Consider the following 12,841-nt stretch of genomic DNA (forward strand, 5'->3'; position numbering starts at 1 on the left):
AACTGGTGAAGCATGGATGAAGATGCCGTTTACGCTGGCGCTGCAAGAAATTGATGCTTGGCCGATCATTTTAGGCCGGGGGCTACGGTAGAGGACCTGGAATGTCTTCAATGTGTCGAAAGAGGCTTCAATTTGAGAAAGCCCCAAATTTTCTGAATTTGTAGAGGCTTCAATCAGGCAAATTTTGCTCTAATTTTGAGAAGCCCCAAATTTATAGTGTCGCAGAGGCTTCAATTTTGGGCTAATTGCTGAAATTTCAGGAAAGCCCTAAATTGTAGGAGCATCAATTTCATGGATTTTACCTTATTTCTGAGAAACCCTAATTTAATTGCTAATGTGGCATTTGCAGGTAGTGGTCGTGCTGTGGAGTCACTGCAGCAAGGCGGCTGAGGTGGAGCCACAAATTGGAGTGGAGCGCCTGCAGCATGATGACAGGTTAGAAGCGGAGAAGTACCACAGAAGCGGTGGCAAGTAACTATTGGTGAGAAGGTCCAGGCAGTAGCGAACAAGTGAACATCAGCGGCCATTAGTGTGTGGGCCCTTTGAGGTGTCGGGAGCTGCCTCATGACGACTTCAAGGTTATTAAAACCTTAAAGTTAAGAAACGATGTCGCCACGTGCAAGGAAGGCGTCGATGCTGGGCGGTGACAGCAGCAGCAACTTGCAGGAGTTGAAGATAGCAGCAGGTGATGCAGTTGAAGGTGCGATTTCTCACGGGCAGGCGTCACCAAGTTGCTGTAGTTCAGTGGTCAGCTACTGGTGATGGTGGGCAGAGGCGATGCCTAGCTTGGTGCAGAGAGCGCTGCAGGTGTAGCAGCAGGTCGTTGGCTATCAGCAGAGCGGCGCAAAGCAACAGAACTGACATGGGGCATGAGTCCTAACTAGGCTGGCATAAACTCTAACGAGCTCTGATACCATTTGTTGGTATTAGGGTTAGCACAGAACAGCAGCCATGGAGGCTTGAAGATATCCACATGGTGTTTTGTGTAGAAGAGAGAGTGTGAGAAAGATGTAACAAACTGAAATGGAGAACCAGAGACCGTGATTGCACGACCCAATGATGTTCTATTGATTAATAATGATAAAACTTCAAGGAGTACAGTGCTTTTTATAGGCTTAAAAGCCTTATCTTTGACACATCACATTTAATGGGGCAATGACACATGGCTAGTCCTATGACATCACTGCTTATTACATTCACACATAAAACGGCTTAAGAGTACAGTGGTTTTTATAGGCTTAGAAGTCTTATCTTTGACACATCACATTTAATGGGGCAATGACACATGGCTAGTCCTATGATATCACTGCTTATTACATTCACACACTTACTCACTTATTCACATGAGTGAGTGTTCACAGTGCACACACACATACAAGGGCCGTTCACACACTGACACAAGCGGGGTACACAAACAGGGGTACACCTACATGTTGGGTACACACACACAGACTCCAAAATACCCAACAAAGGGTGCCTATGTGTCCTTTGAAAAACTGGATTTTAAGTATATTAGTCAAGGATGCATGTGTGTTGATGCTATGCATGGATAGTCAAGTGCACACATGCAAATTAAGTGGATGATGACTGCATGCATATAGCTGAATGTGAAATTGATTGATTCTTGTGTGCATGCATGTTATGTGATTGTTGATATGTGGAGAGAGATATGTTCAAGTGGACTTCTTTTCTTCTTATTGTGTTGTTTTATTTGTGTTCAGACAGACCTTAGCTCTATACCAGAACCTGTCAATGTACAGATGGATGCTTTCAAACTCCTGGATTTACTTGGTCCGGAGAAAGTAGATCCAGCAGATGTGAAGCTATTGAAGGAGAAAGTTTTTGGCTATACCACTTTCTGGGTGACAGGGCAGGAGCCTTTTGGGGATCTAGGTGCGGGAGTTCTCTTTCTAGGTAATCTAAGAGGCAAAAGGGAGGAGGTCTTTGCAAAGCTTCAGCGTCAGTTACGAGAGGTGACTGGCTCCAAGTATAATTTGTTTATGGTGGAGGAACCGAATTCAGAAGATTTAGACCCACGAGGTGGCCCTCGGGTCAGTTTTGTGTTACTACGGAGAGAAGTTTCTGAGCCAAAGTCGACAACTTTGTGGCAGTTTGTGATTGCTTTTGTCTTATTTGTCATTACAGCTGGCTCTTGTCTAGAGCTTGGAATTGCATCACAGGTAACCATCTTTCAATATATTTTTTTTTGGCTCCGTACCCCTTTTTTGTTAGATTTTCTGTTGCATTTTGATAATTCTCATTTTGATAGTTAATATGCTGCTTGTGCAGCTTTCAAAGCTACCACCAGAAGTTGTCCAGTATTTTACAAATCCGGAGGTTGTGGAACCACCAGACTTGAATACATTGGTTCCATATGTGGAGGCTGCAATACCTCTTACGTATGGAGTTCTTGGAGTACAACTCTTCCATGTTGTTACCTTTCCCTGAACAGTCTTAACACAGTGGGGAAATAAAAAATGATGTTTTCTTTTTTTCAGTAGTGGTAGTCTTTTGGAACTGTTTAGAAATTATCTTTAAAAATAAAAATAAAAATTGTCGTGTTATGTAGATTTCCCACATGCGTATGGTGTAGCAAAGCTTTCTAACTTTTGTTGGTTGAATTGTTATTAGGAGGTTGGGCATTTTCTTGCTGCTTCTCAAAAGAAAGTAAAGCTGGGAATTCCCTACTTCATTCCCAACATAACACTGGGCAGTTTTGGTGCCATCACACAGGTACTTATATCAAAGCACAGACCTAATTCTGAAGTTCTTTTTTTTAGCAGCACAAAACTAGGCTGGCTAAGAGGGCATGCACTTCAATGACCAACTGGCTTGGTCAGTTAAGCCTTTCCTTTATCATGGGGCCTTCAAGGGCCATTTTGTCATGTTGAGTCTTGATCTGAACCTTCCAGGGGTATATAATGAGGAAAAGTTCATGGCTGACCAGTTGTGCTAGAGGTTGTTCTAGTTGCAGTTCTAGTCTGTTGTTAGTGAGTTGTCGGATTAAGTCTCAGACATGTCTTGTACAAGTATATAAAGAGGAAAAGTTTATGGCTGGCTGGTAGTGCTAGTTGCAGTTCTAGTCTGCTGTTAGCATATTGTTCCTCTGAAATCCCTTTTGTGCCATGTCATTGCACTAGCCAGCAGGCTGGTGCTCCTTTGTGAACCTACCCTTATAAATACTTTATGGATTCTCAACTGCTTGCTCTAGAGGACCTTCCATCCATTCTTTTCTGCTGGTCTTTTATTTATCTTGAAAGAAAAAAGATATTGTCGCCATCATGCTTATTATATATGCCTTTGCCACAAGTCTCACTTTGTACATGTCTATGGTGCCCATAAGACTCTTTACTTCTTTATGAACAGGCCACAGCATTCTTTTCCTTTTGGTAGTATACTAACTTTTAAGTTCAGTTTTTGTCAAAAAAACCCCTAGTAATGTTTATTTCTGGCTACTTCTTTGGAAGTCCTTCTCTTTCAACTGATGTTCCATGTTACAGCTTCTCATATTGTCCACGTGATTTACATATGGTTGCAGTTCAGATCGATCCTGCCTGACCGTACTGCAAAATTTGACATTTCATTGGCAGGCCCTTTGGCGGGTGGGCTTTTGTCTCTTGCCATGCTTGGTGTTGGGCTTTTGCTCTCTACTAGCGCTGAAGCAGCCGGCGATTTGGTACAAGTGCCAAGCATGCTTTTTCAAGGATCATTGCTCCTCGGGACTCTAAGCAGAAGTGTGCTCGGCTATGAGTGAGTCTTCTCTCTGAATGCTTTGAAATTGTGATCCATTTGCCAATCAAAAAGATAGAATTGCAATTCCGATGGATTTTTCCAGCTATGTGAAGGTGCATCGTTCTAAAGAAAATAACATGCAGGAAATACTTGAATAAGAAAGGGATTAACACATGTGAAGAACATTGAAAACAGTCTGTAAACCTGCTGTTCTCAAGTCTGAAAACATTCTAATGTTGGTGAAATTCTTAGTCTATTTACTTGAGGGAATGAGGCAGTATTTATAGGCTAATATGAAGGTCCGGGAAAGGATTAGGGTTAGCACACAGTAGAGCAAACACACACACACAGTGAGAGAGAGAGTGAGTCGTGCAGCTCCTATGATTCTATATTAAAAATGAGGTACTATCCCACCACATAAAGGTGACCCTAAAAGATAAGGGTTCACATGGGCCGGCCATAAGTGTGCCGGGTGGACCAAATAACTAATAAACTGAACTAGAGTGAACTGGGGGAAAAAACCTCCACTAACTGAAGTAAAAAGTGCCCCAGTGGTCCTAGACTGATCACTAGCACTCCCGTGGGTGCATACAGACGTGTAAAACCCAACAAACCCCCCTGGAGTGATATGTGATCACTGTAAATATCAAGCACCAAGAGGCTGTAAGTGCAAGGCAGTGCGAAAAGCCTCGAACTTTTCTCTGGAAAGTGCCTTGGTGAAGATATCTGCCACATTCTGATCTGTAGGACAGAAGATCAGACTGATATCACCTGCATGGAGTCTCTCCCGAACAAAGTGATAGTGGATCTCGATGTGTTTCGTGCGAGCATGAAACACAGGATTCCTGGCCACTGCAATGGCACTCTGACTGTCACTGTAAATGGTAGTAGACTCCTCTACTAATACATCCATATCAGTCAATAACCTGCGTAGCCAAATGCACTCCACTGTAGTAGTGTATGCGGCTCTGTATTCTGCCTCACAAGATGAACTGGCAACTGTGGTTTGTTTCTTGCTTAACCATGAAATGCATGAAGAGCCAAGAAAGAAACAAAACCCACTCGTGGAACGGCGAGAGTCAAAATCACCTGCCCAATCTGAATCACTGTAAGCATGTAGAGGCATAGACCCCCCTGTGGCATACCATAGGCCAAAGGTCTTGGTGCCCTGCAAGTAACGGAATACACGCTTGACAGCCTGCCAATGTGACATATGTGGGCTGTGCATGAATCTGCTGAGCTGAGAGACTGCAAACTGAATATCTGGCCTCGTATTACACAAGTATATGAGGCAGCCCACAGCCTGTGCATAGGTGGTAACATCAAAAGAATCACTGTCATCATGGATGGACAGTTTCAGCCCCGTTTCCATAGGAGTGCTCATGGGCTTGCAATCCTGAAATTTAAACTTTCTCAGAAGTGTATCCACATACTGAGATTGCATCATACCAATACCCCTATCATTCTGCACAAACTGGATGCCCAAATAGTAATGTAAAGGCCCCAAATCAGACATGTCAAATGTCTGTTGCAATACCCTCTTGAAAGCTGCAATTTCATCGTCATGTGATCCCATAAGCAAGAGATCATCCACATATAGACTGATGATCAGCAGATATGTCAATGTTTTTTTAACATACAAAGTGGCTTCGGATGGACTATTCACAAAGCCCTGGTCAAGTAGGAAGGCATCTATCTTTGCATACCAAGCTCGAGGAGCTTGTTTCAAACCATACAAGGCCTTTTTCAACCTGCATACTTTGCCTTCATGACCATGTGCTGCAAAACCATGGGGTTGCTGTACATAAACTTCCTCCTCGAGGTCCCCATGCAAGAATGCAGTCTTGATGTCGAGTTGGTGAACAACCCAACCATGATGTGCACCCAATGCGGTTACACAACGAAGTGTTGTCATACGGGATGTAGGAGCAAAAGTCTCCTCATAATCAATGCCCTTTTTCTGAGCATAGCCCTTAGCTACGAGACGGGCTTTGTACCTGTCAATAGAGCCATCTGCGTGTCTCTTGATCTTGAAGACCCATTTGGTACCAATTGCTCTTTTGCCTTTGGGCAAATCAACTAAATCCCATGTGTGATTCTTTTCAATAGAATCAAACTCAGCCTGCATGGCTGTTTTCCAATGCACATTTTCACATGCATCCTCATAACTATCAGGCTCATCATCATCCTGTAAACTGGCTGCCATAACCATGTCAATGTCAATAACATCTGCATGCTCAAATGACCTTGTCTCTCTACGAGTGCGGCCAACAAGAGGTGCCTCAAGATGGCTGTCCTGCAAGGTACGAAGATACCATCTCGGTATCGGCCTTGCCCCCTGTGTTGCAACGGGTTCTTGAGGTACCATGTGCTGAATATTCGGTTCAGCTCTTGGCTGATTTTCAGCATGCATAGGTGGACCAACCGGCTGAATTTCAGCATCATGTACTTGTTGCCCATCTGTGGAATAGAAATCCATAGGCAGTAGGTTGTCAAAGACATCATTTGTAGCCTGAAAAGCATCAAAATCAGCAATGGATAATTCTGATTTTTCATCAAAAATCACATCCCTGCTGACAAACAACTTCTTGGAGGAGGGGTCGTACAACCGGTAACCTTTGCTTTCACGGCTGTACCCCACAAACAAGCATTTAGTGGCCTTGTCATCTAGTTTCCTTCGCAACTCTTGCGGTACGTGGGCATATGCAACACACCCAAAAGTACGGAAATGTGACACTGTAGGCTTGCGATCATACCAAGCCTCAAAAGGTGTCAATGTCTTCAGTGCCTTGGTAGGGCATCTGTTCAATACATGACAAGCACACATGATGGCCTCCATCCAAAACACATGTGGTAGCTTCTTGCCCTTAAGCATGCAACGGGCCATCTCCATAAGTGACCTGTTCTTTCTTTCCGCTACCCCATTCTGCTGAGGGGTGTACCTTGTAGTGTACTGATGCTGAATACCTTTTCCAACGAGGTAAGAATTCAGCCGGGAAGACATGTACTCCCCCCCTCTGTCTGACCGTAGGGTCTTGACTCTACAACTAGAGTCAGTCTCTGTAAGTGCAACAAAAACCAGAAATGCATCATAGACCTCTGACTTTCTAGTCAAAGGGTACACCCAACACATCCGAGTGAAATCATCAATGAATGTGGCAAAGTAGAAGTAGCCACCCAATGATTTGGTCTGCATCGGACCACACAAGTCACTGTGTATGAGCTGCAATTTCTGTGTTGCCCTCAAAGCTTGATCACGGGGAAAAGAGAAGCGATGCATTTTGCCCAAAATACATCCCTCGCATATGTGATCCAATGGTTTCTCCAATAGAGGTAAATCTCTGACCATAGAATGTCTCTGAAGCAACAATAAGCTGCCATAATTGACATGCCCCATGCGTGCATGCCACAACTCCGCATCTACCATAGATGGAGTACGATCAGTGAGTACATAAGCGGACTGATCTATAGGCTGAAATGTATCAAGCTGATACAACCCATGGCTCAATGTGCCAGTAAGCAGTAGACCTTCCGTCCCCTTGCTTCTGACAATACATCTATCGTCATCAAAACTGACATGCAAGCCACACTGTGCCATAGAAGAAATGGAGAGCAAGTTCTTCTTGATGCCTGGCACAAATAAGGCATCCTGTAGGCGAAGAATGGAGCCATCAATGGCTGTCAACTGGATCTCTCCTATGCCACGAACTGGGTAGGATGCATTGTTGGCACACTGAACTGACTTGCCAACAGGGGCAGGGCTTACATTACAAAACAACTCTCTGCGAGATGTGATATGCTTTGAAGCACCACTGTCAAAGTACCATGTACGAGCATGATCTGTCATACTGAGAGCATGTAAAGAGGGTGCATAACTGCAAGTATAGAAGCAATAATCCCTGTCTACTGCATAGGAAGCAGTCTCAGTGGATGCTACGGAATGAGAGGCATCTGTGGCAGACATCCCTGACTCCTTGTCCTTCTTCTCCTTCTCTTTGGCAATCCTCTTCCTGCAATCTATGATATAATGGCCTGGCTTCTTGCAATAGTGACACTTGCCCTTCTTCTTGGGCTGTCCATCAGACCCTTTAGTGTCCTGTGAGGAGCCACCACCACCTGTACCTTTTGACTTGGGCTGAAACTTGCCCTTGCCTTTACGATCAGCAGCATAAGCTTTATCGGCAGCTGCCTGATCCACCCCCAAGTTCTTCCTCGTTTGCTCTTCCTGCAACAACAACCCAACCAAGTCTTGGAACGTCAACGGTTCCCGGGCATGTCGCATGGAAAGAGAAAGAGAAGTATGAAAAGAGAGGTAGGATGGTGGCAAAGAATCCATAGTCCTTGAGACTATCTGTGCATCTGACATAATCTCATCTACATTGATGAGTTGCTCACGCAAATCCTGTATTTTGTTCACATGTGAACTCATTTCCTCTCCTTCATGCATCTTGACATTCTCCAATTCCTTCTTTAAGAAGGATATACGAGCCTCATTCCTGGCTGCATACATATGTTCCAATGTCGTCCACGCTATCCTCGATGTACCCGCAGACCGGATATGAGGAATAATGGAACGTTGGACCGACAAAGCAATCAATGAGAGTGCCTGTGCATCCCTCGAATCCCAAGCCTTTTGGGCGTTTGTCCTTTGAACTGGGGCTACCTGCACCTGTACTCCTCTCCCACGAGCACCCCCCTGCGGAGGAGTCTCTGGGGCAATAGGAACTGGACGTGCCTCGTCCCCACTGACATAATCCCAAAGATTCTTGGCGACCAACACATTCTTCAGCATGAAACTCCACAAGGAATAGTTTGTCCCATCAAGCTTGTCCTCTTTGGACACAAAAGTGAACACATCATTCCCTGGAGCAGCCATTGTATGCAGAACAAATGCCTGCAAATGCCCAAATGTGTACAAACTCTGCTGGCAGACTTCCAAGCAGAAAAAAATACTCTACAAGAGTATCAACCTGTGTGCAAAGAACAAAAACCCTCAAAAATTGCCTGCAAGCTGTGTCCTTTGAATGTGCTTTCAATGCACCAACTGACCAACCTTGCAGCAAGTAAACCCTGGAAATGCCCAAAAAAATGCTGCACCCAACTGCTTTGCAAATACCTGCACCCAAATGTTCTGCCAATGCCTGCAGAGACAATCTACAGAAGGAAAACCCAAACTGAAGATTCACTTACAGGTACATATGCAGGTGCTGATGACAGACAGCTGGCTTGGCTGAACGTCGAGCTGAGCTGTAGCAGCTGGAGCTGGAGCAGTTGTACGGCGCAAAGCTGCAGGAGGGCAGCGTAGAGTATGCAGGAGGGCGGCGACTGTACGGCGCCTGGAGACAGCAACAGGCGGTGGCCTGGTCTGCTGAGTTGCTGGCGGCGGCGACTTCTGGTCAAGGGCAGAGCTGTAGCAACAGTACGGGCTGCTGTCAGGCAGTACGGGCAGACACAGCAGCAGTACGGGCAGCTCTCTCTGATGGCGGGCTGCAGCAGCAACTGACGACGGGTACTCTCCAGGCTCTGATACCAAATGAAGGTCCGGGAAAGGATTAGGGTTAGCACACAGTAGAGCAAACACACACACACAGTGAGAGAGAGAGTGAGTCGTGCAGCTCCTATGATTCTATATTAAAAATGAGGTACTATCCCACCACATAAAGGTGACCCTAAAAGATAAGGGTTCACATGGGCCGGCCATAAGTGTGCCGGGTGGACCAAATAACTAATAAACTGAACTAGAGTGAACTGGGGGAAAAAACCTCCACTAACTGAAGTAAAAAGTGCCCCAGTGGTCCTAGACTGATCACTAGCACTCCCGTGGGTGCATACAGACGTGTAAAACCCAACATAATACATTACGCAAGCTCAAATGCGAAGTGCCAAAACAAAGTGTTGAAATTCTGAAATACTAAAGCAAGATTGGGAATGAAGGTCTTTAAGCTGACCCTTGTCCCCCTTCTTTCCTTCTCGAAGAGCTCACTAGAATCTTGATAGATGCCTTTTAGTTGACAAGTTCATAGATTTGAGTTCTTCGTACTTGTGACACATGCATCATCCCCACGAGCATTGGGGAACAATGAGTGACTATGGTTCAGCAGAAAGAAAGACTTTATTAATGTCTACTAAAGGCCCAATGGGTTTTTTGAGACCAATTTTCTCCGTGCTGCTGACCTCTGGATGAGCTTTGGACCTATGGATAGGCTCCATAGTGTGGACACAACATGTGAAATGGCAGGGGACTTGTGTCTAAGCAAGGAGTCATGTGGACTGGTACCTCGTGGTAGGAGACTTTTGTCTACGCCTAGGGCCAGTAGTTTGGATCCGGTAGGTTGGGGACTTCTGTTTGCGCCTAGTGGACGTCATGTCTACGCTCGGAACGACCACTAGCAATAAGCTAAATTAAAGGGAGATTGTCCAATACATTTTGTGAATTGTGTGGCATACCTGCATGCCTGAAGCTATTTGTGCGTGAAATGTTTTACTGCCTACAAGATGTGTATGTCCAGTTTACGGGCAGGGGACGCCCTTCTGTGACGTGCGTATGAATGTGTAGTCTGATCTTCCTTGTGGCTTATAAATAGGTGATCAGTGTGACTCTAAACTCTGTTTATTCGTGCAAGTTATTGCTTATTTTCTGTTTTGCAGGTCCACACTTCACAAGCGAGTTTGGGCATTTTACACCTCCGGCTGGCCATGCACTTAAACAGGAACCCTCTTTTATTAAAGAGGTGTGGATACCTTAGTGGGCACTCTCCCCACTTAAGGGAGAGGTGTGGCCATGGGTGAGGTGGCCCAATGGCAACCACCTTTGAGAGTAGGCTTCATGACTCTCTCTCTCCAAGGCATACGTGTCAGAGAAGTGAAATAAATTCATTGCCTATGCAAACCAGCCCATACATATTGAATCATGGCATGAACTTTTTGTGTCTGCTGCTTGTACTGTTGCGCCAGCTGTCCGACCTACTGAAGTCGCCGCAGTGGGCCAACTGCGGGTGTCATTGCACTGCCTGAGGATAGAGACAAGGAGAGCCATGCAGATACCTCGTGAGGAGAGGATATGCACTATGTGCCAGTGGGAGGTTGAGTTAGAGGAGCTCTTCATATGCAGGTGCACTGTATATTATGAGATTGGAGGGAGGTTCCACTCTCTTTGAGAGAATGCAGGAAGTGGAAGTAGAGGAGAGACTTGGAGCAGCCAACAATGATCCAACACTTGAGCAAAATGATGAATGAATTAAATGGCAAAAAACCTGTTCTATACACAACACAAATAGCTAAGTCGGCTAGTAGAAGAAACCCACAACTGGTGAAATTACCTACAATTGGGAAAAATGCCTAAAAATGTGGGAAAAAATACCCATGACCAAGTAAAATACATCAGACAAATATGTTGCAATAAATGGGATAAATGCTCGAGATGACTGTGAGGTCTTGCTTTTTTTTTTTTTTTTTGTGGGCTTAGCTCTTCTATCTCTGGCTCTTGAGACATGGTTCTTCATGCGGAATGTCCTCTTCTCTTGTGCTTGGCTTTGGGGAGTATCTTGCTCTCACGGTTTTCATTCTTCACATAGAGTGACCTTGGGTTTGACTTATGGCAGATACTCCCACCCCTTGCACTTCTGGACTCCCCCTCAGGCAGGAGTTTCCCAACATGATTCTCCTTGTGTCAAGATCAATGCGCACCCGTTATATGTCAGAAGACACAAACACACATGCTCGTCCTTGGGATTAACCGGGCACCCCCGACCCTTGGCGCACACACAAATATGCTCATAAGCATAAATCAAGTAAACAAATGAATGCACAAACAGTTCCTTGGTTTTGACACCAATTTCTTGGTTTTTACACCAGTTCTTACTGTAGTCCAGGTACCCATGTGAGTGTCTGACTATGGTAGACTAACAGTAATCATATCCATGTACTTAGTTCTGATTTCCTTCACTGATAAACAATGCCTCCATGAGATGGCTAGTCCCATGACTCTTGTACAAAAGATTTAGTGTTGTTCAATCTCAAAGCTGCTCTTTGGATACAACTTGGACAACAACCCTCAATGTTACTGAAGCAAAATACAGGTTGATGATATGCAAAAATGCAACGCGCTCACACAAAAAAAAAAAAAGAGAAAAAAGTTTTGGGAAAAAAAGTGGCATGGCATTGATGATGTGGTGTGACTAGGTTTTGGAAAGCAAAATATTAAAAGCTTTTTAAATACTAAGAAGAGAAGAGTTTCTATTATTAAAAAGATATTTTTTGGACTATAAGTAGGTTTAAAGTTGTTTTCTTAAGTGCCTTTGGGCAAGAACTATAAATTCAGCCATTCTCATTGTTCAGACATGTAAAAAGATGAGAGCTCTCTAGGTCTAAGGACTTGTACTCAAGACTCCTCCAACGAGTTTTATCTAATATAACTCGGAGGGGGGGTAGGTCCAAGGCTATTTTGACCCCAGTGTGGTGTCTTCTCTCTTTGCTCTCTCTCTTTTGTTGTACTGCACTCACACATGATTCGGGGTGAACTCCCTGGAATCAACTCTCACATGATCCTCTAGTCGCTCAGGAGGCAACTCTCCTAGAATAACATCCTTGAAGTAATTCTTGTATCCCTCTAGAAATTGTAGTCTCTCCCTCTCAAGAGAGTGCAAATCTTTCATCGAGTCTTCACTCTTATCCTTTACAAATATAATATAGGCAAAGATGGAGGACTTTATTTCTTTGGAAATAGATACATGGGATGGTATCTCCCTTCTTCTTTGCTACAATAGTGATATCCTTATTCTTGTGCTTAAAAGAAATAGTCCTCTCGGGAATCTGGATAATAGCGCTCTTCCTATGGAACCAATGTTTCAGTTTGCAGAAGGCCCTTGGCCATCTGTTGAGAAGACAACTGCTAAAGAGAAGCATAATTCAAGTGCCCGTAGTGAGCATCTCACTACGCTGTATCCTCCTGAGCTACCAAGGTATGATAGCTTTGAAGAAGTTGTAGCAAATGAGACTCTGACTCATTCAAAGAGCCACCAAAGCCCTTTAATCTGTAAAGACCACCTTCTTGTACACCTATGGCAACAATCTGCAAGGTGCTAGTGTCAATGACCTCAAGAACCGAATT

The 12,841-nt window shown here is 44.5% G+C and overlaps 1 protein-coding gene across 1 annotated transcript in view; it reads left to right on the forward strand.

Annotated features, from left to right (window-relative positions):
- EGY1 (Peptidase M50 family protein) overlaps window positions 1-12,841 on the forward strand; it is a 66,829-nt gene that overhangs the window by 33,816 nt on the left and 20,172 nt on the right. The window contains exons 2-5 of the mRNA XM_086792980.1: window positions 1,722-2,180; window positions 2,290-2,430; window positions 2,632-2,733; window positions 3,539-3,750. Of these exons, the coding sequence (XP_086649106.1) occupies window positions 1,722-2,180; window positions 2,290-2,430; window positions 2,632-2,733; window positions 3,539-3,750 (914 nt within the window). The remainder of the gene's footprint in view (window positions 1-1,721; window positions 2,181-2,289; window positions 2,431-2,631; window positions 2,734-3,538; window positions 3,751-12,841) is intronic.

The sequence above is a fragment of the Cibotium barometz genome, chromosome 58 (assembly GCF_041138505.1).
Source record: "Cibotium barometz isolate CiBa-2024 chromosome 58, ASM4113850v1, whole genome shotgun sequence".
NCBI classification, from domain to species: domain Eukaryota; kingdom Viridiplantae; phylum Streptophyta; class Polypodiopsida; order Cyatheales; family Cibotiaceae; genus Cibotium; species Cibotium barometz.